Raw genomic sequence first — 22,908 nt, 5'->3', positions numbered from 1 at the left:
GTCACAATTTTGAGAAATTTGTAGTTAAAGCTTGTAAAAATAGACTATTTTAGTGTATTTTGACATATTATAATTATAATATGTGCTGACGTGTCGGAGAAGTTTAATTGTCATCAAAATTAAGTATATTGTTAGGACTTTGAGTCCTTAAAAGGAACTTGTGTCGATTATAGTTAAAAAGATATTAATGATTAACATTAGGGTTTAATTCACTATCCTAGAATATTAAAACTATTCTGAATAAAATATAGAAAACGAATTTTATCGTTATAAGTAATATAAGGGAAATCGGGAGCAGAGATTATGATTATATATTTAACATTCATTTATTATATAATTTTAATCTCATAAAATTATATAACATACTTGTACATGTATGTGTGTATGTGAACGCGTGTGTAAAATTAATATATATTTATACGAATTAGATTAATTGTATATCTGTATATATGTAGCCTATTTTTCAGGAAATTTATACATATTCATATATATTATATATATATAATTAATGTAGTTTAAATAAATTTATTTTCAAGTTTAAATATTCACAAAACGTAGAGCCAATAATGTTAAATAATATAAATATATATTTTTTCATAACAGCATAAAATCTGAAATATATGTATTTACAATATATATTACATTTTTCAAACACTACAGCGCAATGATGAATATCAACACATTTTATGATTGATATTTGACGATACTTTTCTCATTAAATTAAGGATACAAGATACAGAATAAAGAAGTTTTATGATTGTGATATTTGACGATACTTTTCTCATTAAATTAAGGATACAAGATACAGAATGAAGAAGAAATTGTACAGCGGCAATCGTAAATCGCTGCGTAAATACAATACATAAAGAAGAGATTTCTCATTTCTCATTAATTTATAAAGTAAGATTGAAGTTCTGTCCGATTAAGTCATACTGCAATTTAATTGTAAAAATTGCATCAGTCTTTGAATTGGTGATATAAAAGCACGTTAATTAATATTTATTTCAGAAAAATATAATTACGTATTTCGTAATTGTATTCACCATCTTCGTATCATCTAATCGATAGTTTTATTTATCACTCACACACAAAACAAATTTAATCCCGTTAATAAAATTTTAGTTATTTAAATAATAATATTGCAATCGTAACTGTTAGTGAGATAGTAATTGTTCTTGTGAATTACATATCACACAGATAATAAAATTTGCCTTTTGTCTTGTAAATCATAAAAGTATCATAAAAAAGTAAAAACTTGATCATTTTAAAGGTAAAAATGTTAATCATTTTTAGAAAGAGCAACTTTTCTCCATTTATGGCTCGTTTCGTTCTTTACATGTCCAAATTCAAACCTAATTCTAAGCTCGCCAATCTTCGAGATTGGCAAAATATCCGGTATCCATTCTATCAAGAACGGTGTAGGTTCGACTTGATTCGGAGAAGTATTTCCTAAAAGTAAACAAAGCAAGAGCATATATTAAATAGAAATATCTCTAATATCATCTTTTCTATTAATGATAGATTCTTTAAACAATAATTCAGGCTGCCAAATTTCGATAAATCATCTTTATCAAGCAATCAGAATCATTCCTTGCGTATCGAACTCTCACTTACCCACTTTTAAATACGTTTTCAGCTCTAACGGTTTAATCAACGCGTTGTTGTTCGTCTTTTTGAAACGATCTATTTCCGTTTCCTCACGTTTATACAATTCGTATGTTCCATCTGCGTTCTGCACGAAACTTCTCGTAATCTCCAAAGGTATATACGGTGTCTCGAAAATACTCTTTACGTGCAAGATATTTGTAATCTGCCACGTGTATTTCGTGAACGTTCCCAACGGTACTCCATCTTTCCTGACAAACGCCGTCGTTGAATTCGGCAGGCGTTTCTTCTTGCCGCCGCATGATATTCGTTCGCGTAAACAATCGAAGAATATCTGCGGCACATGGAACACTAGGGGATCGGGCTTGCCGTCAAACTGGAAATGCATAGTCTGATTTATTCGCTCGGTTATCGAAGCGAGCCACTTGATAAATGGCAAGCTCGCGCTGGCCTCGTCCAAGTCGTCGCAAGTATTTTGATACTTTTTAACAATTTGCGACTTTGCCTTCGTCTTTCTTAATTCGATCGAATTTAGATTCAAATTACTATTGTTCATATGCTTCTCATCTCTTTTCCGTTTTGTCGAAATTGTCGGTTGCGTTGTGTTAGTTTCGGAATTCGATGTACTTTTGTTATTATAATGTACTACCGCGTTTCTGTCGACTATTTTAACACCTCTGTTATTTAGGGCAACATTATTATTGACGAGCTTTGCATTAGTTACACTCAAGACTGCAGCACTGGCATCGAAAACCTTCAACGTATTCGGATCCAATATTTTTATGTTATTATCGTTCAATATGTACTGACTATTGAGTACATTATATTTTGTATTAATTGTCCCTTGATCATTTACTATTTTTATAGTATTTCCTCCTCCTAACTGAACACCATTTTGATCAATTACTTCTAAATTGTGAACCTGCGTAACATATAAATAACTTAATAATTTTATCCATTTGTTTCTTTTCAATAATTTATAGAGAAACGATTATTTTTTAATTCTTTAAAAATTAATGAAAAAAAAACGAATATAATTTTAACATAAATATTTTATCTTACTTGTGATATTATATTGTTATCGTCTAATAAACTGCGATCGCATTCCACCTCTATATTTTCGACAATACTATGCGGCAAAATCGAAGAATCCAAATTTATAGAATCCAAATCTAATCTATTTCCATCCAAACTTTGTACGGTTAAAGTATCATCACGAAAAATTAATAGATGTGTATCAGTTTCATCAGTGGTTAAACTATCGAGATCTGAAATTTCATATTATTATTAGCAAAAAGTATATAATAAATTTCTAATGTACAATACATATATACGCGCATATAATCTCACCAATTCCAACAATTTTATCTTCTTCTTCACTTTGCGGTACAGTTGCTAGAGACTTTTCTATACTAGATTGCGTTTGATCTAAATTTATATAATAACTAAACTCTTCGGATAACTTTGGGTCGCTAGCAAAAGCACAAATACATGCGTAAAAATGCACGCATCGCTTTGATTGTGACGACGAAGTGCCGTCGACTTTATCTCCTCCTATCTTTGTTGTACCCTATAAATTAATCAATTATTATTCAATAAAATATTTTCTAACCAGAAATATTATTTGTATTAATTCGCATAATTTAAAATTTTGATTTTTATTTACCTACGATCTTTCTTTAAATCGTTTAAGAAAAAAATTTTTTATGGAAATTATTATGCAGTTTGATTACCTTAAACGTAGTACAACTACAGAAGTAACGATGTTCTATTCTATCCTTTAATTTACTAACGAAGAAAGAGAAATGAAGATAGCCTAAAGGATGCTTCGGAGAAGCTTTGCATTTCACTGCCATTATATTCTTTGAGACTCTTTGTACTAAAGGACCAGAAGTTTCCGTCGCTAACAGCCATATCTCTTGCTTTGTTTCATTATTTACATTCAACGACGACAAAATAGAATTCTTCAAAGTTAATGGCTGCGCCTCCGCATAACATTTTAATGCCGTTTGAATGTGCTGGCACGCAAACACAGTATTTGAATAACCTTTCTCCTAAAAATACCAATTATAAAAAAATATAAAAGTATAATACAAATATAATCACGGAAATGTGTCAATATGCAAATCTTATAATATAAAACATTTACATGACATTTGAGGACACTGGTATGAAAACTTCTCTCACAGCTGTCCACAAAGCACAATGCGGTGGTTTGTGAAATGAGCGTTGTAATGTCATTCGAAATGGTGGCATTTATCAATGGTAACTGTACAAAGCCACGGTAATCAGGTCCCTTATCCTTGACGCGTACAGAGAACACTTGCACCGTCGAGCCTGTGATGAGCTTGCATGCCTCCGTGGACAGCTTCCGCTTCTCGCCAGGTTCTTTGAACACTGCGTCGCAATATTTGTTCTTACAGCAAAGACCACGAGATCCGTTGTAAGTTCCACATTTCGGGCATTTTCGAACTCCACGAAGGGTAGCCTTTCCCAGATCTGATAAAAGTTTCTTCAAGCGTTCTTCATTGGACATAGCTGCTACACGTTACAATAATATATATTAGAAATCTCAGACAGATTTTTCAAGTTGTATTTTCTACTGACAATGAGTTCATCTTATTTCTAATCGTTAGATTAAAAAAAAAAAGACCAGACTTTCTTTTCCAGTCAATTTTTAGAGGTACGTTTCTTCTCTTTTTATTTCACGCATTCGTTAGTTGATAGGAAAATTATTGAGTTAGTAAGAAGTTTTGTTAAAGAGAATCGCACTTAAGGAAATTACAAATTTATTAACTGATAAATTTCAAAATATAGTCTTTAAAGTATTTAAAGACTTATTGTCTTATTGTGTCATTTAAAATCATCCTCTTTTTTTCCTATCCAAACAAATTATAGCAAGCCTGTCCAAGTTTTTACTCGTAATATGCTTCGCCTTCTTCATCATTTCGTTGAACAGGGCAAAGAGAAAATAATAGAGAATTGACACTAGAGCTCTGTCCAGTTGATCACTGCATATAAATCATAATGCGACACTTTACAATTAACAATATGCTGAATCAGTGTAGGACCTACAATCGAGTAAGTGGCCCTTTTATTCAAAGAACTTGGAAAGACTAGCTGTAGAATCTCAGATTGCCTGTACAATTCGTATCTTAAAGCTGTTTGTATTAATCAGAAAATTAGTAGTTTTTTTTTCAGGGTCAACCTGATTAAGGAATTATATATAATCAAATAAACCCCTAAACAAGAATAGGTAGTAAAAAAAAAAGAAAGAAGAGACAATAATGAGTCGCATAAAAATTCAGATAATCTTATAGAAAGATGATGAAGAAGCACCCTATCCTTGATACAGTTAAAAAATGATACATAGTGTACCAATATAAAAAATATATTTTTATCTTAAAGAAATTATGTAAGTAAATCAAAAAGCAGTATACATTACGTTGTAATAGAAACAAACATGAAGAAAGCAAAAATGAAAGCTACAAAGGTGCCTCAAATCGAGCTGTCATCATTTCTTCATTCTTTTAGGCTAAGCGTGTATGTACGTAACGCTACGTGCTATGCGAATAACTGAAAGAAAGATTTTCCCTCGCAAATTGCATCGAGTTGCATGATAAAAGCGATAAAACGTGCCCCGTCGCTGGTGCTTCTGCCGTTTAGGAGGAAAAGGGGGAAGCCGAAAAAAATCCATCTCGCGGTGAGACGCATTACGCGGAGGCTACATCTCGCAATGAACAAAAGCAACATTATATCGAACGGCGTTACCTTCCGATATCGCAGAAATCGACGTGAAAATCGCACAGCCGTGAGAGAAGAAAAAAAATTGTCTCTTTCACGACCGGATTACGTTTTGAGCTGCCAAATTGCTTCGGATAGTAAATAAATAAAGCCCATCACGGCCATCACGAGAAGTGAAGCAGAGGGCGTCGAGACTCTCGCCGCGGTTCCGTCGAAAGGATAGAGAGGGTCGATCGTGTCGGCTCTCCATATCCCGCGGCCAATCCGATCGTCGAACGAGCACGCCATGCGATATCGGCTTTATGTTTCCCTCGTCCCTCGCGGAAAGGAAATGTAACGTCGGCCATCTTGATCTCGCTCGATCTTCTTTTACAGAGAAGAGCCTGTGGAATACAACATGAGGTTCGTTCGCCGCGATGAATTTAATACGTTATTTTGACAAGTACCGCGGCTAATTGCGTTCGGAGTCGTCGTATGACTCGCTGGAATCCGGCCGCGCGTACGAACACGATTTCGCGATGAATATTGCGCGAGGAAATCTCTCGTCGCTTGTTTGCGATCCGTCGAGCACATGGGATCACGCCGTTCGCGAAATATCTTCGTGACGCTCTGTCGTTGCGTCGACGATATATACCTTGCGGATGGAATTACGCGTGAAAGACGTGATTTTTGTCTTCGACGAGCGTTCCGCGTGCGGAGACGCGTCGCGATAAATTCTGCAATGAGCATAACCTCACTTTTTACCTTTGCAGCTCGTTGAAGCTACAGAAGAGGCTAGCAGCCTCTGTTATGAGATGTGGCAAGAAGAAGGTCTGGCTGGATCCGAACGAGATCAATGAGATTGCGAATACGAATTCTCGTAAGTTCTCGCGGTTATTTGTGGCCTGTGAATTTTTCTTTTTGCAAAAATTTTATAAAAATTCTGTAACCCGAATGTCGGCAAGAGAATCGTTCGTCGTTGCATTATTACTTTCTTAATTTATGTAGGAAGATTTACAGATTTACGTTTTTCCCAGGACAAAATATTAGAAAACTAATCAAGGATGGGCTCATTATTAAGAAGCCTGTTGCTGTACACTCGAGAGCTCGCGTTCGCAAGAATACCGAAGCTAGACGCAAGGGCCGTCATTGTGGCTTCGGTAAGAGAAAGGGTACGGCAAACGCGCGTACACCTCAAAAAGTACGTATATTCCAGCAGTTATAATTCCGTGCTCTTTGTTTCTTGATTATTAATCAAAAAGTCATGAACATTTATACATGAAATTTATTGTTAGTGAAGTCTGTCTAATCATTCGCATGCATCTCGCAGGATCTCTGGATTCAAAGGATGCGGGTCCTTCGTCGTCTCTTGAAAAAATACCGCGAAACGAAGAAAATTGACAGACACCTGTACCACTCGCTGTACATGAAAGCTAAAGGTAACGTTTTCAAGAACAAGCGAGTGCTGATGGAGTTTATTCATAAGAAGAAGGCGGAGAAGGCCCGTGCCGAGATGCTGTCCGATCAGGCCGAGGCTCGGCGCACCAAGGTCAGGGAAGCACGTAAACGCCGCGCGGAGCGCATTGCCTCGAAGAAGCAAGAGCTATTGCAGTCGTATCAACGCGAGGACGATGCCGCAAAGAAATAAATTGCGTGATGTATCTTAAGAAAAATTATATAAATAAAATGAAAAAGGTAATCGAAGCGTATCAACCTTTCTTCCTAACGCTCTTTAGGCTTAGGTTCAAATTAATATAAAAACCCAAACGTTTATAGAAACAGTTGTACAAGAAAGTAAAATGATTCAGAGATTTTTAAAATAAAATACTATAAGTAGGAAGCAATTCCAAGAATGTAAATTTTTTAGCTATAAATAGGTATTGATTTTATAATTGAAGATATAAGTATCATAAAAGACGGAAAAGCAAACAGAAAATAAATATAATTCTTCTAAAATAAAGATTTTTATTCTTTCAATTATAATTAAAGAATTTATTACAATATTATTGGAGAAATAAAAAAAATACAATCGTGGGTTTGTTAGCTAATAAATTGTCAATCTGTAACTAATCTTTTCATGTAATGATAAATTATAATTATTGTTTATATAATTATAAATATGTATCTTCAACTGATAATTTGTACAATAAATTGCACCCACTTCTGCAGCTGATAATCTCAATTCTACCCGCTAGATGGCAAGATATATTTCCAGCATGGCGACAGATTTGTGAACACATGTGTCCTGACTGTCCTGAAAATCCACGATTCAAGGAGTTTAATTCAGTAAGAGGGAATTAATGAGCTTTCTCTTGCACAATTTATCTCAAATTACTAATACATAAGTAATAAAGTATTTCGCTGTTTAAACTCCAAAGAGGAGCTGACCGAACCGGAGTTCTCGTCGCCGAAGCGCATCGTCGTCCTCGCTGATGCAACAGCACGCTGCACAATCAAGATTGCACCTCACAAGCGGAGATATTCAGCCCCGCGTTTGTTTACGCTCGTCGACGGATAGCGTTTCAATAGGTCTCTGACAGATGCTGATGATTATCCGACAGCGGAAGGAACGTTACCACGGAAAGAGGAAGAACTTAAAGCTATTCGATCGTTGGTTCTAACGACGGACGGGCGAACATGTCACAGAAGGCGGACGGCAGGCCGAGTCTCTCGCAAAAGACGAGAGAGGAAATCAAGGCTGAGCGCGAAGCGAAAAAGGCCGCCAAGGCTGCCGCTAAAGCGGCAAAGGGTAAAAGTGATAGGGTGGACAGTGTCAAGAACGTGGCTCCAGTGGCCAGTTGTAAGATCCCGGTGGGAGACGCGAAAGTGGACGTAGCAACGGAAAAAACTAATAAGGTAGTGGAAACGGACGATATTAAAAGTAAGTCTGTGGCGGCTGGCTGTGAGACCCCAGAAGAAAGTAGAAGTAGCGACAAAAAAGCAAAGGTAGCGACAGACGTAGCAGGCTCGCAGCCTGATAGAAAGGCCTCGAAGGTAGAGGCAATTCAATCTTCAAATGTTGTTCAGAACGGCCCGGCCGAGGGCAAACCTGATGGGAGGAGCAAGGCCGAGCTGCGCGCGGAGCGAAGAGCCAAGCAGGAGGCCCAGAGAGCTGCGAAGCAGCAACAGTCGTCGGCGAAGGACAGTGCGAAAAGCGAGGAATCTCTCAAACCACCTGTAGAAACAGTATCCAAATGTTCGGCGAAGAAAAGTGTCGTGAAGAGTACAATGAAGGAGAACGTGCACGAAGTTCATTTGTTTCAACACTTGTATCAGGAGAGGCAGCAGTCGTTGTTCAGCATAGCCACGGTCAATTCGAATATACACCCAGCGATAGTCAGACTGGGTGTTCAGTACGCGAGTAAGATTATCGTCGGCAGCAACGCGAGGTGCGTCGCGCTTCTGGCCGCTATTAAACGGGTAATCCGGGATTTTGTGAAGCCGCCGCAGGAAGATTTCACCCGCGGTCTCGAAGCGTACTTGAAGGAATCGCTCAAGTATCTGCATCATTGCAGACCATTGGGCGTCTCGATGCGGAATGCCGTGCGTCACATCCAGTGGCAGATGACACAGTTTTCGACCACGTTGTCGGACGAAGAGGTAAGCGATTTTGTTTTTGTCGTATCATATTATATTTTTATAATTAAATTACAATTATTCTTTTATTTGGTACAAAGTTGTCCGACTTGTGCAAATCGATAGTGTTCTTAAATATATAATAAATAAATATACGAAGGAAACAAAGGGGGATTTGGGAGAATCTGTGAATCGCATATATGTACATATATATTTTTTATTTAAATCCCTCGTACTATAGCAGTTGGGTTAATATCTGATTTGATCTGTTGCAGGCAAAAATTAAGCTACTAGGAATAATAAAGACTTATATCGAAGAACAAATTAAACTGGCTGATGACGCAATATCGGTAACGATACAGAGCAAAATATCGGATGGAAATGTTATTTTAACATACGGCTAGTAAGTATATTCTATAATCTATTCATACAGCATAATTCAAAGATTAAATTCACATATATTTCTTATTCTTTGAGGATTTATTATTATTTTCTAAGATAATATGTTTATTTCTGTATTTCAATAAATAATTTTTCTAAAAGAAGGAAACATGAAATATGATTTCTGAAAATTATACCACATTTTCAGTTCATCCTTAATTCACAAGATATTAGTGGAGGCACATGCTGCAGGGAAGCAATTTCGCGTGATCGTAGTTGATGGTAGACCGTGGCTGGAAGGGAAGGAACAATTGAGGCGTTTAGCAAAACACGGAATTGACTGCTCGTATATACTGATCAATGCTCTCAGCTTCATTATGCCAGAGGTAAATAGTTCACAGTTTTGACTGTCCACAGCTCATTTTCAAATATTTAATCCATAAATTTTAAAGATAGATTTTACACATTACAAAATTATTGAAGAAACTCAAAATAATATCACTATTATATGTAAACGTATAATTTCTATTTGTTTTAAGTACGGATTTGAGAACAAGCATGACAATAAGCTCTTCAAATATCTGCTTATCATTTTTTAACTTCTATTTTTGCCGCCAAGCTAATTTATTATTTTACTTGTTTAGGTTAGTAAAGTTTTTCTAGGTGCTCACGCGATATTAGCTAATGGAGCAGTAATGTCAAGAGTTGGAACCGCACAGGTTGCTCTAATAGCGAAAGCCTTCAACGTTCCTGTTTTAGTAGCATGCGAAACACACAAATCGTGTGAACGAGTGCAGACCGATTCCATCGTTCATAATGAATTAGGTAAGCAAGGAAGCAGATTTTATCGCTGTAGATATCTTTTTAGAGATTGTATTTATTCTATATGCATATGTTTATGTTTGTGTAAAATTATATTGTTTTATATTATAATTACATTTATATCATCTAATATATATATTTTGCGTTCAAAGTTATATATATATATATATATTTTTTTTTTCTTAAGAGAGTGATGATTATAACTTTTATCTAATGTTGCAATTTTTTCTCTATTTTGCATCAGCTACTCATTTTGTTCGATGTTTGCTTTAGGTAACGCAGACGAGCTCGTGAATCATCAATCGAACGGTAAAAGGTCTCTACTCTCAAATTGGCGAACGAAGAAATCGTTGAATCTTTTGAACATCACTTACGACGTGACGCCGGCCGATCTTGTGACGGCCGTTGTCACGGAATTGGCGATTCTGCCATGCACTAGTGTTCCTGTGATTTTACGGATTAAACCTTCCGAGATTTAAATATGTACGTTTTCTCGAGAAAAGATTTAAACGAAAAACTGACCAACGCGTCTAAAAAAAAAAGACAAATGACAAGGAATTACTGAATATTGAGTACAATATTTTGATGTAAATACACGCGCGGATTATTGTACTTTCTATTTGACCATTTCACACAAACGAAGAAACTGTATTAATCGAATATAGTACGAGATTAATATCGATTAATACATTGCTGTGTATAAGATCGTTGAAATAAATTTTCTTAAACTGTGGTATGGAGACATAATAAATTTTACTTAGAAACTCTTGCCGATACTTACTAAGTTTTCTAACAACAATTAATATCAATTAACGTTTTATATATCTAATGTGTATTATAATTTGCTATTTAATACAGGGCAAATGCAATGCCAGCTGGTATGAATTGTAAGAAATAAAACATCATTTCTGATAAGATCTCAGTATTTAAAAATTTTGTGTTATTTTGTGTATTTTATGAATATGCAAATCTCATTTTATGTGAATCTATAATGACATACGATGCATTTTGAAAATAATTAAACACTACGATACTGACTAAACCTACTGATTCAAATCTGATAAATTTCTCTCTTCAGTATGCACTTTTTTGTATTCTATACGAACTATCGACTGTCATTAACATATGTCCACATAGGGGATTGTGGAACAGAGATTATATTTGATTTCAAAGTTAATATTTCGAATGCAATTACATCATTACATATGAATTAATTTAATAATATTTATTTATGAAAAACATATGCTTGCATTGACATAGTATAAGTATTTGACTTGTCACAAATAAAAAAAACAATTGTTCATGCGCGAAGAGACAACTGTCCATGCACTTTCTATTACATCGCAATCTCACACTCGGTGGCATCCATAGGCTTCTAGAAAATGCAGTGTTGATGCAAATTTTTTTTATATTATCTCTATATTTATAATTTTTTAAAGATTTTTATTACAATTAGATAACTGAAGCTATTACAAATTAGATTCTGAAGCTATTAAGTGGCAAGCCATTAAAATTATTAAATAGCACATGCAAAGAATCACTTTCCAAATTCTCTTTTAAATATTTTATACATGCATGTTTAATGTATGTATACATCAAGCTTGCGCACAAGCCATATCTCTTTTCCGTTACTGTTCCGTTCCGCTATTCCTTCTCCATCGGGATGCACCCATCGGGATGAAAGAAACTCATACTGCTCGCAGTCTAGTATCTGTGTGGTGCTCACCGACTGCGTGTTCCCACATGTTCTCTCTTTCTTGATTTTTTATTTTTTACGGATAAATTAAATCTGCTACGCATAAACAGTGAGTATAAAAATCGATTAGCTTTACCGATTAATCTTTAATTTAGCTTTCGTCAAATTTCCGTTAATTTTCTTTATTCGCTGTATTCATATATATATGTTTGACTTAATCGCTATTATGCATATCGATATGTAAGATAGAAAATATATTATAAATAACATAAAAAATATACATTCTTGAAAATATTAGTCACTTAGAAAACGTAAGTGCAGCGAACATGAGCAATTTTTTTCGTTTCTTCTTTGCTACTCACGTGGTAAAAAAAAACAGAGCACGTGTTCACGATATATATCTCAGATTTAGAAAAAAATATTTCCATATTTTATTTAAAAAACTTTAAGAAACTATTTTTTCTTTAAAATATTTAATTATTTAATAATGATATACGTATGTTTTTACAAATTAGTTCATATTTTCAAACACTAACACATAATTATATCTAATCTCAATTTCTCTTTTCACGAGATAGACTGCAGTGCTATACTTAACTTATTGCTAGGGCACGTGTGGCATACTCACACAGACAGTGCGCATATGCATGCACTATTAGAGGCTCAGTTTCTTCCACAGACTTCTATATTGTGCAATAGAAAACAAGTTTTCAAGCATTGATTTTATTTATTATAATTATATGTATATATATATATATATATATATATATATATATATATATATATATATATATACATATCCAAACTATAACAGTTAAGTGTCCTGTCTAATTCGCACGCCTTATCCCTGACGGGATAAAGCTCGTCAATAGGCAATCTCGAAAAAAATTTTTTTTACCATCACAAAGCTTTCTCTATGAGGAAGCAAAAAGATATAAAATCTTTAAATTAGGCGCGTTCAGCAGACCAAGACGCTCAATAGCAGTCGAACGTGATTGGCTCTTACTTTTAGAACCAACCAATCAACACAGAGTGTTGATAAGACGAACTCAACAGTTGTGTCTGCTGAACGCAGCCATTGTAGATTCTGCATAAGAGTATACGCCAATCATATTCACGAATTTTACAACACAGTTGCAAAGTAGCCAATCACGTTTGTTCTGCTGAACAACGCGCCCTATGTTAAGCCCCTTGCACAATGCCAGGCAACAGGCAATAGGAACAGGAAATAACCAAAAAATCGTTAATTACAACCTAAAAAATTCAAATGCTATGATTGGTTGGCAATAGGCAATAGGCACAGAATTTCCAAAGTGACGGAAACTCTGTGTCTATTGCCTGTGTCACTGTTTATTCTGCATTTATACATGATTTCTGATTTCTATTCCCTGTTCCTATTGCCTGTTGCCTGGCATTGTGCAAGGGGCTTTACAGCTGTTTCGGAATAAATTAGTTAGGTTAGGTTTGATTAGCGGTCGGAAACCGTCTTAACCTAACAAATATTTTTATGATCGTTTACAGCACCGTAGAATAATAAAATATCTCGACTCGAATACACGTGATTGCTGTGAATTAAAAGAAAATTTATTAAGTCAAATTTGGGAAAATATATCGCATAAATCAATACAATATTTTTTCTAATCATGAGATTCAGTAATAGAAGTTTACTCAGAATGTCATACATTTCAAAAAGGAATGAGTTTCGAAAGATTCTCATGATGAACCTGGGTTTAACTTCGACCGAAGTGGACAAATTTCTCGATATGAAGAAAAGTACCATTGATATTCCCTGTCATCGAGTATTAAAAAATTGTCAGATATTTCAGGTGGGTATACAAATATAATTTTAAATACAATTTGTTTTTTCTCTAAGTCAAGTATAATATATGGATGACCAAATGACTTGATATTTTTTACATTATTTGTGATATAATTTAATAGAATCGAGGGATCAACAAAGAATTGCTAACTAAAGCTGTAATTAGTTGGAACTGTTTACCTGACTCGTTATAGACTCACTCATTTTTGAAGAAATATATTTTCAAAAATTTCCTTTTTAGAATTTCTCTCTCTCTCTCTACTTTTCTAAATTTTTAGTTTTTTTTCTACTTTTTACGCAGTCTTTAGTTAGAATACAATCTTTTCTGAAATGAATGATGTAATCTTTTTTTTTTACAATATACAATATCTTTATTTATTTACTCCAGAAATATAATGTCAATGTGGAATCTCTGGAAAAGCTCCACTATTGTCTGAAATTGCTTGACTATAAGTTAGAGCATAGAATTAATGTACTCAAAGATGTAGGAGTGCCAGTTATAAATACGCATCTACTAAACAAGTAAGTATACAATCGACAGAATTATTTATGTTCTGTTAAAACGAATAAGTTTCTTTCAATAATTTTTAAAAATCCTAGAACAGTCTATCATTTGAACACAAAAGTGTCCAAGTTCAAAGAGAAGACTGATATACCAGCCAAGCAAAACATTGCTGCAAATATATTCGGTGGTGAAGTTCCTAAAGATATTTCTCAGTTGGAATTGAGTGAGGAATTGACACTCCGGCAATACTATCAAAAGTGTCTACTGTATTGCAAAACTCGGGTATTCAATCTGCCATATTTGGACGATAAAATATTATTGCACAGTTATATGAAAATAAAGAGCATAAGCATGATTGTGGAGACGCTGAAAGTACTCAGGCTTGATCTTCATTATGACGACGAAATGGTAAATACAGCTTTAATATTAAAATTTATGTGAATTTCTTTATGAAAATTTTCCTGATCAGTTTAAAGGAGTTGAAAGCGAATTTTCGTTCAATTTCTCAAGTCTGCTTTGAATTATTTCTTCGATTTGAATTTCTAATCTTAATCGAGTCTTAGTATTTCTAAGTTTTTGCTGATTCTATAAAATATATTTACATAAGTTTATTGTTCAAACAGATAAGAAAGGATCCCTCGGTCATCGTCGCTTCCGCCGATAACATCAGGTCGCTGTTGAATAGTTTTACGGACATCTTAGAAATCCCAGTTGTAACCTTCTTGAGAAAATACCCCTATATACTTTTACAAGATGTGGATAATATTAAACGATTATTGATGTTGTTTCAACAGTATGAAATACCGGATAAATACGTAAAAAATTATATGAAAGTTTTTTTGATAAGTAATGAAGCCTTCCACAAGCGAATAGAGATTTTAAAACGTCACCCAGAACTGAACATGTGGTACAAGCATCCGCGAATGTTGCAACTTATATGCCAAATAGAGAAAACAAAGTATCGTGTGGACTATATTGACATAATGGATTCTTTAAAGTGGGCTCATCCACAATCGTTCCTGTCTACAGCAGCAGCAGTGGACAAGTAAGAGTTTGTAAAATATTTTGCAAATATAGTGGGACATTGAAGGACTCTATGTGGTTTCATATATTTTAATATTATTGTATGTATGTATATTTTTTTAATTTTATTTTTTTAGATCTATACAAGCCGGCATAGTTTCAGCCAAACATAATTTAAGACATGTGTTAATAAAGGAATTGGGAGTGGACGAGGTCGATTTGCTAATGAGACATCAACATTGGAAAACGGCTACGTTTGTTGATATCGTGCAGATGTTAAAATATCTAAAGAAGCATTTTACGATAAACGAGATACGCCCGAATATACACATCGTACTTTATAAACAGTAATCTACTTAATAATAGAATTATTATTTAAATTAGACATAATTTAGAATATTCAACAAAGAGAGTAATAGTAGTTTAAATTATGAATTCTGTTTTCCTATTTTTGGTTTTTTCAATCTTCGAGCTTTTTTTTATTTTATTTTATTTATTTTGTTATACTGTAGTATTAGAATAGAGATGACTGATCAAATCTCCTGTTTCTTTTCAGATCCAGAGTGAAAAAAGTACTGGCTGACTTGAAACGACAGTACTCTCAGAGTACGGAGTATTCGTTTACTAATAGCCAGTATCTCGCATTGTGCCTGTATATGCTAGAGAAAAATAATCATTTCACAGGCGATGGTGTGTGGAGCAATGAGCAGATCGCGAAGCAACAATCTTCGGAAAAACAAAATTCCGTGAAGAAATCTGATAGTAATGTGAATATTGTGAAAAATAATCTGAGAATAGAAGATAATGATGATATTGATCATAATGATGTAGACAATGTACACAGTAACAATATGTGTAATGTAAACAGTTGAAACAACATACATAATGTACATATTGTACATAAACGTTTTTACTTGTATAGAATATCTTACAGCAAGTCACGTTACAGAAAACAAAGTTTGCATATTTATAACTTATACAACGTATGTAAAAGTGGGATGAAAAAATACAGTAATATGTTTCAACCAAAGGCTACGAAATGGAAGATCAAGCGAAGAATACCTATCGAGTTCGTTGATTCTCGTTTTTTTTTTTTTACAAATTATCTTCGCGTACTATGCGCATAAAATTCAAATACTGCGGTACGGAGATGAGATTATATCAATTTTGCGTCGTTCTTCATTTATTACAAATTATTTTTATACAGAAACTGAATATTGCAAGATATATAAAGCGAGATTATTTCGATTACTCTCTTCTAACGCAAAGGCACTGCGCATAAGGCATTAATTATTCAAGGCACGGAAAGTTGTCTCGATTATATTACAAATCTAATCATATATTTGGTTCATTCTCTCTCTCTCTCTCTCTCTCTCTCACTCTCATTAGATTCAGAAAAATTCATATTTTTCCGAAATGGGGTAATTATTAATAGCATAACATAAGAATTATTTTCATATTTTTTATCCTTATCAACCAAGAAGCGTTTTCGGATGCGAATGAAGTATAGTCATCGCGAGATGTCACTCCAAGTGTCTTAATTCTTCGTTTTAGTTTTCCTTCATTTTCCAGGCAAATCTGTTTTCAATCACGCGTTAATCGCGCGGATCGAGACATGAAGTTATTAGAGCGGCGAAAATAGAATCCTTCTTATATAAATATATATATATTCCCTTTCCTTTCGTTAAATAAAATATTTTATATCCTCAGGATATATTTTTACATCCTTTTTTTTCTTCGGCATTATCTCTCGCACATAGATGCTCAATCGACTTTGGGCTACTCAGGCTAAGCTCCGATTAATTTAATCGGAATTAATCTAATCTGATAGTAAAGTTTTCAATTATATAATTAAATATATATATAATTTGTTGTCTCTAATCCCTAATTTTTCTTTTTACGTCAAAACAATAAAGAATTAATAATTCTATTCGTGGTAACAAAATACTATTTGTTAAGTTAATTGCCGATTAAGTTAATCGGAATTTGGCTCGAAATCACTCTCACGCGTAAAGCGACGCGTCACTCGCGATCACTCAAGCAACAAGTACAGAAACATCGCGGCTGTTGCAACGCAAATATTTTCGAGCTCGAGAGCCTAGGACTTATATTATTATCCTTTCGAATAAAATCGGAATGCCGCACACCGATCGAGATCTCACCGGTGCTCACGATTTAAATAGCATTTTTCAAAAAAATTTATTCCAATCTCTGAATTCTTATATCATTAACCCGAGAATGAGCGGTGGGGCTATTTAACACTCCAGTGTCGAAAAAAGGCATAATAATTTTAATGTACTTCTTTCGTTTTTTTAAATATTCCTTTGGTTTCGCTTTACTTTTTTCGGAAAATGTTGAGTAAATCTATATACATATTGTTCTCAAATACTGAAAAATTATAGAACAATCCAAAGTATGCAATATGTAATTAATAACAATGACTTTTAATTGGGATATGAAAGCCCCAGGTGACCGTTCATGCAAAAAAAAAGGCGCCCGTTCTCGAGTTAATAGAGTCGAATTCTGCTCGTTCGCCATCGAGAATTACCGAATGTAAGTAGCGCCGGTGCGAGAGTTCGGTCGAAGTTACGCGATCGAAATTGCAAGTCCAGGATCTAAATACTCCTCGCGCTCGTCGCGAAAAATCGCGGACAGATCTCAAAAGTCGCCTAGAAGAGATCTAGAGCGGAGGAGGCCGCGAGTCAGTTCAGAAAAGGAGGCAGCTGGACGTAGCTCGGCTGGCTGCCGGGCTCGCTCTTGACCATGACCTGATCCTTCATGGCCTGGCGCGCCTGCGGCGAGTGCATGCCGTAGTCCTGCTTCTGATCATTCGGCGGCGGCGGCTGTTGCTGCTGCTGTTGTTGCTGGCCGTAATCGGCCGCGGCTTGGTCGTGCGCGTACTTGTCCGCGAGGCAACCGCCGTGCTCGTCCTCGGACATGGAGTTGCCGAGGTGGGTGGGCGGCGAGTGCGTCGTCACCATGGTCTGATAGTCGGCGCGGGTGAGGGGCCCGCCGGACGGCGGCGGGCTGCTGCCGCCACCGGGATTCATGTAGTCCTGATGGACGCGCATGGTGTTGCCGGCGGCGGCCGACGTGGTGAACAATGCGGCGTCGTGCTGCGTCGGCAGCATGCTCGCGTACGACGAGTACGAGACGCTGCCGTTGTTGGCGAAGCCCGCGGCCGCCGAGTACGGCGAATTGGACGGGTTCAGTAGATTCAGGTGCGGCGCCAGGTCGTAAGCCGCCGGCGAGTATGCCCAGGCGTCCGACGGCGCCGTCGCCGTCGTCGGCGACGCGAACGGGTTCAGGGTGTTGTTGAGCGACGTGAAAGAGCCTGAAAACATAGGAAACGTTCTGATAAATGGAAAGAGAAAACAGAATCTCTACATATAAGCTGTAGAGTTCAAGGGACGTAATATATAGAATATATAATTTTGTAATAATTTATCGTGCGCGAGTGTTGCGTTGGATAGAATGTAAAATATAGTTTCATATCTATAGAAATATATTTTTCGAGATATTTTTTCTACATGTGCAGTATATATAGAAAAATAATACAATAGATTGGAAGAATATATGTAGGTATATAATTTTAAGACATTTTAAATTTAAATCGTATTTTGATCTTATTAATTATTATGTTGATATTTTGAGAAATCTTATATTCCTTTATATATTGATTTATTTATTAACGTCTCTCTGCTCTCTTTCTTTGAAAAGATTCTGTCACGCAGGTTTTGCACACAAAAATGCAAAATTTTACCTGACAGACCGGGGCTGGCGGAACCTGCGGCCATGTAACCGGCGGTCTTGCGCGGTGGTTCTTTCTTTCGCCACTTTGCACGACGATTCTGAAACCACACCTGCACGCGAGTCTCTGATAGCGCGAGCTTCAGCGCAAGTTCGTCGCGCGCGAAGACATCCGGATAAGGGGCTCGTTCGAAGGCTCTTTCCAATTCCTCCAGCTGATAAGCCGTGAAAGTTGTTCTGAAACAAAGAGATCAAATATAAAAATCGAAAATTTCATATATTTAGATATAAATAAACATTAGTTACAAATAAACCGGAAAAAGAGACTTAGATTTAATGTCTATAATATAAATGTAAATTAAAAATGTATTGATATTTTAATAGATTTAAGAGATTTTAATGATAAATTTAAGAGATTTTTATTTTATAAAATGAAATACTTGAGAGGATATTTAAATATAAGATCAATCACATAGTTTCATCACATGCAAGTACCTTGTCTTTTTCTTCTTGATATTATTGTTGTCAGTCTTCTTTTTCGAGTCCTTCTTGGCTGGCTGCGCCTCGCTGCTGACTGCAAAGTTAATATTTGTTTGTCAATCGAAAAGTTTGGAAAGTTTAGATATGAGATCAGGGAACTGAATCAGGAGGACAACAGGAGGAGCGCTACAACAGTTTCTGTAGAAAGCGGAAATAAGAAGAAAGATAAGCGTAGGGTCGTGTCTCGAAGGGGACACGCTTCATGATTGATGAGAAAAAGACGGAGAAGATAACCGAATCGAGCATCGATTACCTGGCGCGAGCGCATTGATCGGATCGTCCGGCTTCCTCTTGAGCGCGTTGCCAAGCTGCAAACTCTGCTGAAGACTCGTCGAGGTCGGCGTGACGCTGGTGGACGTCGAGGTGGTGACGTCCTGGGTCTGCGGCGGCAGCGGCGCGTACATGCCGGACAACTCGAGCTCCTTGAGCTCTTTCTGCTGCTGCTGCTGTTGCTGCAGGTGATGCTGATGCTGCGACGCGGCCTGATGATGCGGCGACGGGCTGTTGGACGAGTCGAGCTTGTGGAGCTGACCGCCGCCGGTCGGCATCAGGTCGCCGCTTCCATGATGACCGCCACCACCGTGCAAGCTCAGCATCACCTGGATACTGTGGGCTCCGGTGGTCCCGCCGCGCGTCCCAAAGTCCGAGAAGATCGGATCGTCCCACGAGGGTGCACCGTCCATCTTCTTTGATAATAATTCCTTCCCTTAAACGGGAGACCTTTAAACCGACAAACTCTCTCGAAGGATCGGACGATAGTCCGCGCACTTCAAAGCGTAAAATTTCGACGTTTTTTTCTACGAAGTATATCTTTCTTGATCTCAAAGAGATATGTTACTACCGACTCCAAAGACGAGAAACGAGGAAGTTTCTAGGATGTCGGATTCGACTGATCATCAATTATTTGTTAGCTCTCTTTTCTCGCATTAGAGCTTTTACTCTCATTCCGCGTTTCCATCCCACGTCCAGCTCGCACCGTTGTTCGGTTCGGTTAAAAAAAAATCGGATTGTACGCAATCACCAAGCTTGCGAAACCTCGACTTTTGATTCCCGAATCTTAATCGACTTGGTCCAACGTGCCGGCTGTCACAAATCCAATCCCTCCAACGTGAGGGATGTCACAAATCACTTCTGCTTATCTCTTCAACGTGAAGCTTCCCTTTTCGGATCTCCTCCGTCAATTTCACCATCTTCGGGAGTGTCAAGTGACCAACACGGTTAAATTGAAATCCGAGAGCCAACGAGATCGGCCGTCTCACACCTTGGCATACTTAGATCATCGCGAGGCTCTTCCGAGATTCTTTCCGCTTCCCGTCGGTAGAAAAAAAAAGGGAAGAGGATCGGCGCGTCGCCCGATTGCCCGATTGCCCGTAATGGAGCGCGCGCGGCAATTGCGATCAATTGTTGCCTGGGTTATGATTAATTTTGATTAGTTTTAAGCGGCGTTAACTCGCACGATGCGCCGGCCGATTATTCGCGGCGGACCTTGGAAGAACTGGACCGAATAACCCGACGATCGACGTCTCCCTCGAAAACGAGAGGAACGTCCGTCCTCTCTTCTCTCTGTCGGGACACTCTCGCCACTACTCCACGTCCCGAGCCTCTGGCTAATCAGCCGCCACTCACACAGGCTTATATTTTCCGCGTCACGCCGGCCCAGACCGCCCCCATACCCGGGGCCCCGGCCAATCCTGCTTCATGCGGGCGCGGTGATGCTGCCTCTCATGGTCCAGCGCCATCGTTCTCCTCGCTCCACTGTTTCCGCGGGCCCCCGTGGTCAGTGGGCGACTCGTCTCCCCCCCCCCCTCCTTTCTCCATTATCTCTCCCCCTCCCCTCCTCTGCCGACCTGCGCGCAAAAAACGTCTCTCGATATCTGCTGGTGCGCGGACGGGGGTGGAAATGACACGGGGTACGAGCATCCGTGCGAGGGTTACACGCTAGGCGTTCGTGGGAATAGAAATAAGGGAGTCGCTCTCGTTTCGTGGGAAGTAGACGAGTTTCACCCAGTCTCCGCATTGCGTTTAGAGGTAATACGTGAGACGGACTCGAGAAATATTAAGATATGGAAAAAAATTCCTTGGATAATGTTTAGAAAATCCGAACAATTTAGAATTGAAGAAATTCACGTTAACAGCAACTAATCCCTCTTTTCTTCCATTTGCAGTACACGATAAAGCAACCTACGTGACGTTTAAAGAAGCGTATGATTAACAGCTTATTTTCTTACCTTTAATCCATCGTGAATTCCGACGTTCCTCTTCTTTTCCTTGTATCATCTTTCTAATCGCTCAAACTTTTCAGGTGCAGCACAGCGACGTGTATAGTTACGTGTAAATCTCGCGTCGATTAGCGTGCCGTCATCAAAATCTTTGCGAGACGAACACTCTCCTTTCCGATTGAACATACAAATATGAATTACCATCATCGAGATGAGAAACATTCGAGACACGTGCAACAATTGACAACTCTTCCGTCCTCGTGTTCCTCTTCACCTTTTTTTTTCTTCATCTTCCGTGTTCAACGAAATGCAGATCGGAAGCGGTATACGATATTTCCATATAACGAACTGTTCTTCACGGACGATCCAGCGAGGTGAGAAAAGTCGATGCCGTGCGAAAACGCGAATGGGAGATCCGCGCGTCGATCAACCATCGATCGAGATCGCGAAAGGTGTACGGCACCTTCGTTGCCCCGGGGAAGAGATCCATGTCTCTGTTGGTCGGCAGTTGGCGTAGCACTGAGCCAGGCCACTCTTAAGCGCAAGCTCAATGAAATCAGCAATCGCCAGGAATTGCCTCGAATTGGCCCAATCAAACCAACCCCCCGTTCCCCGTGCGTACACGCGCGTATATTAACCGTTAATTTTCGTGGTCGGTAATTAGCGCGCGCTTGTATACGCGCCGATTTCGTCGCGCTCTTCGCTCTGATCGCCTCCATCGCGCCACCGATCGACCCTAATCATTTCCCCGGCATTACCTTGTCCCTGCTCGATCGCCCCATTACTTCCTCATTTTTGTATACGAATTAATCCTAGATTTATTTTACCCATTACATCTTCTGTCTCATTTTATTGACTTCTATTGAAGTGTTAGATTATTTTCTCTATTAACTGCCTTATAAAAAAAAAGTTTAATATCAGGAAAATTATCTGGTTTATCATTTATTACTGCTGTTTATGTCTGCAACTACGTCAAGAAGTGCGACAACATCCGAATGATAATTAAATATACGTAACAATATTGACCTGAGATTATTATAAAATGTATTCAAATGTCAGCAATTATACAATCAGGAAAAAGAAATTTGTTGCCAAGAAATACAAATTGTGTGACGAAGAAAAATAATTTGTTGTTTCAAAATTAATCTCGCATTTCTTTGTTCTTATGGCTCTTAAAAATTGAACTATTATTAACTTACTTCTGCGTCATTAATCGTTAATTCAAAATAATTATATACTTTACTCAATT

The 22,908-nt window shown here is 37.3% G+C and overlaps 5 protein-coding genes across 8 annotated transcripts; 3 read left to right on the top strand and 2 right to left on the bottom strand.

The window, feature by feature from the left end:
- Positions 1-345: 345 nt before the first annotated feature.
- LOC139817020 (uncharacterized protein C2orf42) lies at positions 346-5,547 on the bottom strand. Of its 2 annotated transcripts, none has more exons than XM_071784834.1 (7): positions 5,377-5,547; positions 3,755-4,146; positions 3,339-3,659; positions 2,956-3,175; positions 2,668-2,873; positions 1,615-2,527; positions 346-1,449 (listed from the first exon to the last, which is right to left on the bottom strand). In XM_071784834.1, the coding sequence occupies exons 2-7, from the start codon at positions 4,139-4,141 to the stop codon at positions 1,280-1,282; spliced, it is 2,217 nt and encodes a 738-aa protein (XP_071640935.1). In that variant the 5' UTR covers positions 4,142-4,146; positions 5,377-5,547; the 3' UTR covers positions 346-1,279. The 2 variants fall into 2 exon arrangements, with proteins under 2 accessions (XP_071640935.1, XP_071640943.1); XM_071784842.1 differs by having other exon boundaries at positions 3,755-4,143.
- Positions 5,548-5,633: 86 nt separating this feature from the next.
- On the top strand, positions 5,634-7,027 carry Rpl19 (ribosomal protein L19). The gene is made up of 4 exons (XM_071784897.1): positions 5,634-5,751; positions 6,102-6,208; positions 6,366-6,529; positions 6,659-7,027. Exons 1-4 carry the CDS (start codon positions 5,747-5,749, stop codon positions 6,974-6,976), a joined length of 594 nt encoding a protein of 197 aa, XP_071640998.1. The 5' UTR covers positions 5,634-5,746; the 3' UTR covers positions 6,977-7,027.
- Positions 7,028-7,179: 152 nt separating this feature from the next.
- Positions 7,180-10,841, top strand: Eif2bdelta (eukaryotic translation initiation factor 2B subunit delta). Its single transcript, XM_071784855.1, has 6 exons — positions 7,180-7,614; positions 7,707-8,928; positions 9,180-9,307; positions 9,494-9,671; positions 9,930-10,110; positions 10,381-10,841. The coding sequence occupies exons 2-6, from the start codon at positions 7,966-7,968 to the stop codon at positions 10,584-10,586; spliced, it is 1,656 nt and encodes a 551-aa protein (XP_071640956.1). The 5' UTR covers positions 7,180-7,614; positions 7,707-7,965; the 3' UTR covers positions 10,587-10,841.
- A 2,193-nt stretch (positions 10,842-13,034) lies between these two features.
- On the top strand, positions 13,035-16,022 carry Mterf5 (mitochondrial transcription termination factor 5). Its single transcript, XM_071784869.1, has 6 exons — positions 13,035-13,629; positions 14,011-14,144; positions 14,223-14,535; positions 14,751-15,172; positions 15,288-15,497; positions 15,707-16,022. The coding sequence occupies exons 1-6, from the start codon at positions 13,447-13,449 to the stop codon at positions 16,020-16,022; spliced, it is 1,578 nt and encodes a 525-aa protein (XP_071640970.1). The 5' UTR covers positions 13,035-13,446.
- Positions 16,023-16,038: 16 nt separating this feature from the next.
- On the bottom strand, positions 16,039-22,409 carry Repo (reversed polarity). Of its 3 annotated transcripts, XM_071784891.1 has the most exons (6): positions 21,934-22,409; positions 21,669-21,829; positions 19,694-20,146; positions 19,396-19,474; positions 18,914-19,137; positions 16,039-18,484 (listed from the first exon to the last, which is right to left on the bottom strand). In XM_071784891.1, exons 2-6 carry the CDS (start codon positions 21,715-21,717, stop codon positions 17,853-17,855), a joined length of 1,437 nt encoding a protein of 478 aa, XP_071640992.1. In that variant the 5' UTR covers positions 21,718-21,829; positions 21,934-22,409; the 3' UTR covers positions 16,039-17,852. The 3 variants fall into 3 exon arrangements, with proteins under 3 accessions (XP_071640992.1, XP_071640983.1, XP_071640997.1); XM_071784882.1 differs by having other exon boundaries at positions 21,669-22,409; XM_071784896.1 differs by having other exon boundaries at positions 19,694-21,287; positions 21,669-22,406.
- Between the last annotated feature and the right edge of the window lie 499 nt (positions 22,410-22,908).

The sequence above is a fragment of the Temnothorax longispinosus genome, chromosome 1 (genome assembly GCF_030848805.1).
Source record: "Temnothorax longispinosus isolate EJ_2023e chromosome 1, Tlon_JGU_v1, whole genome shotgun sequence".
Lineage (NCBI taxonomy): Eukaryota > Metazoa > Arthropoda > Insecta > Hymenoptera > Formicidae > Temnothorax > Temnothorax longispinosus.
This window is presented reverse-complemented; position numbering and strand designations above follow the sequence as displayed.

Excerpts from the sequence above, each read along its gene's own strand:
- Eif2bdelta (XM_071784855.1), top strand. The coding sequence starts at position 7,966 with ATGTCACAGAAGGCGGACGGCAGGCCGAGTCTCTCGCAAAAGACGAGA. Across the intron at positions 8,929-9,179 it reads CCACGTTGTCGGACGAAGAG|GCAAAAATTAAGCTACTAGG; the intron begins GTAAGCGATTTT and ends GATCTGTTGCAG. Across the intron at positions 9,672-9,929 it reads TCAGCTTCATTATGCCAGAG|GTTAGTAAAGTTTTTCTAGG; the intron begins GTAAATAGTTCA and ends TTACTTGTTTAG.
- LOC139817020 (XM_071784834.1), bottom strand. The coding sequence starts at position 4,141 with ATGTCCAATGAAGAACGCTTGAAGAAACTTTTATCAGATCTGGGAAAG. Across the intron at positions 2,874-2,955 it reads AGATAAAATTGTTGGAATTG|ATCTCGATAGTTTAACCACT; the intron begins GTGAGATTATAT and ends ATGAAATTTCAG. Across the intron at positions 2,528-2,667 it reads ATAACAATATAATATCACAA|GTTCACAATTTAGAAGTAAT; the intron begins GTAAGATAAAAT and ends TATGTTACGCAG.
- Rpl19 (XM_071784897.1), top strand. Across the intron at positions 6,209-6,365 it reads GATTGCGAATACGAATTCTC|GACAAAATATTAGAAAACTA; the intron begins GTAAGTTCTCGC and ends CGTTTTTCCCAG. Across the intron at positions 6,530-6,658 it reads ACGCGCGTACACCTCAAAAA|GATCTCTGGATTCAAAGGAT; the intron begins GTACGTATATTC and ends TGCATCTCGCAG.
- Mterf5 (XM_071784869.1), top strand. The coding sequence starts at position 13,447 with ATGAGATTCAGTAATAGAAGTTTACTCAGAATGTCATACATTTCAAAA. Across the intron at positions 14,145-14,222 it reads AATACGCATCTACTAAACAA|AACAGTCTATCATTTGAACA; the intron begins GTAAGTATACAA and ends TAAAAATCCTAG. Across the intron at positions 15,498-15,706 it reads CACATCGTACTTTATAAACA|ATCCAGAGTGAAAAAAGTAC; the intron begins GTAATCTACTTA and ends GTTTCTTTTCAG.
- Repo (XM_071784882.1), bottom strand. The coding sequence starts at position 21,717 with ATGATACAAGGAAAAGAAGAGGAACGTCGGAATTCACGATGGATTAAA. Across the intron at positions 19,475-19,693 it reads GATCAATGCGCTCGCGCCAG|TCAGCAGCGAGGCGCAGCCA; the intron begins GTAATCGATGCT and ends TTAACTTTGCAG. Across the intron at positions 18,485-18,913 it reads CGCCAGCCCCGGTCTGTCAG|GCTCTTTCACGTCGCTCAAC; the intron begins GTAAAATTTTGC and ends CTATGTTTTCAG.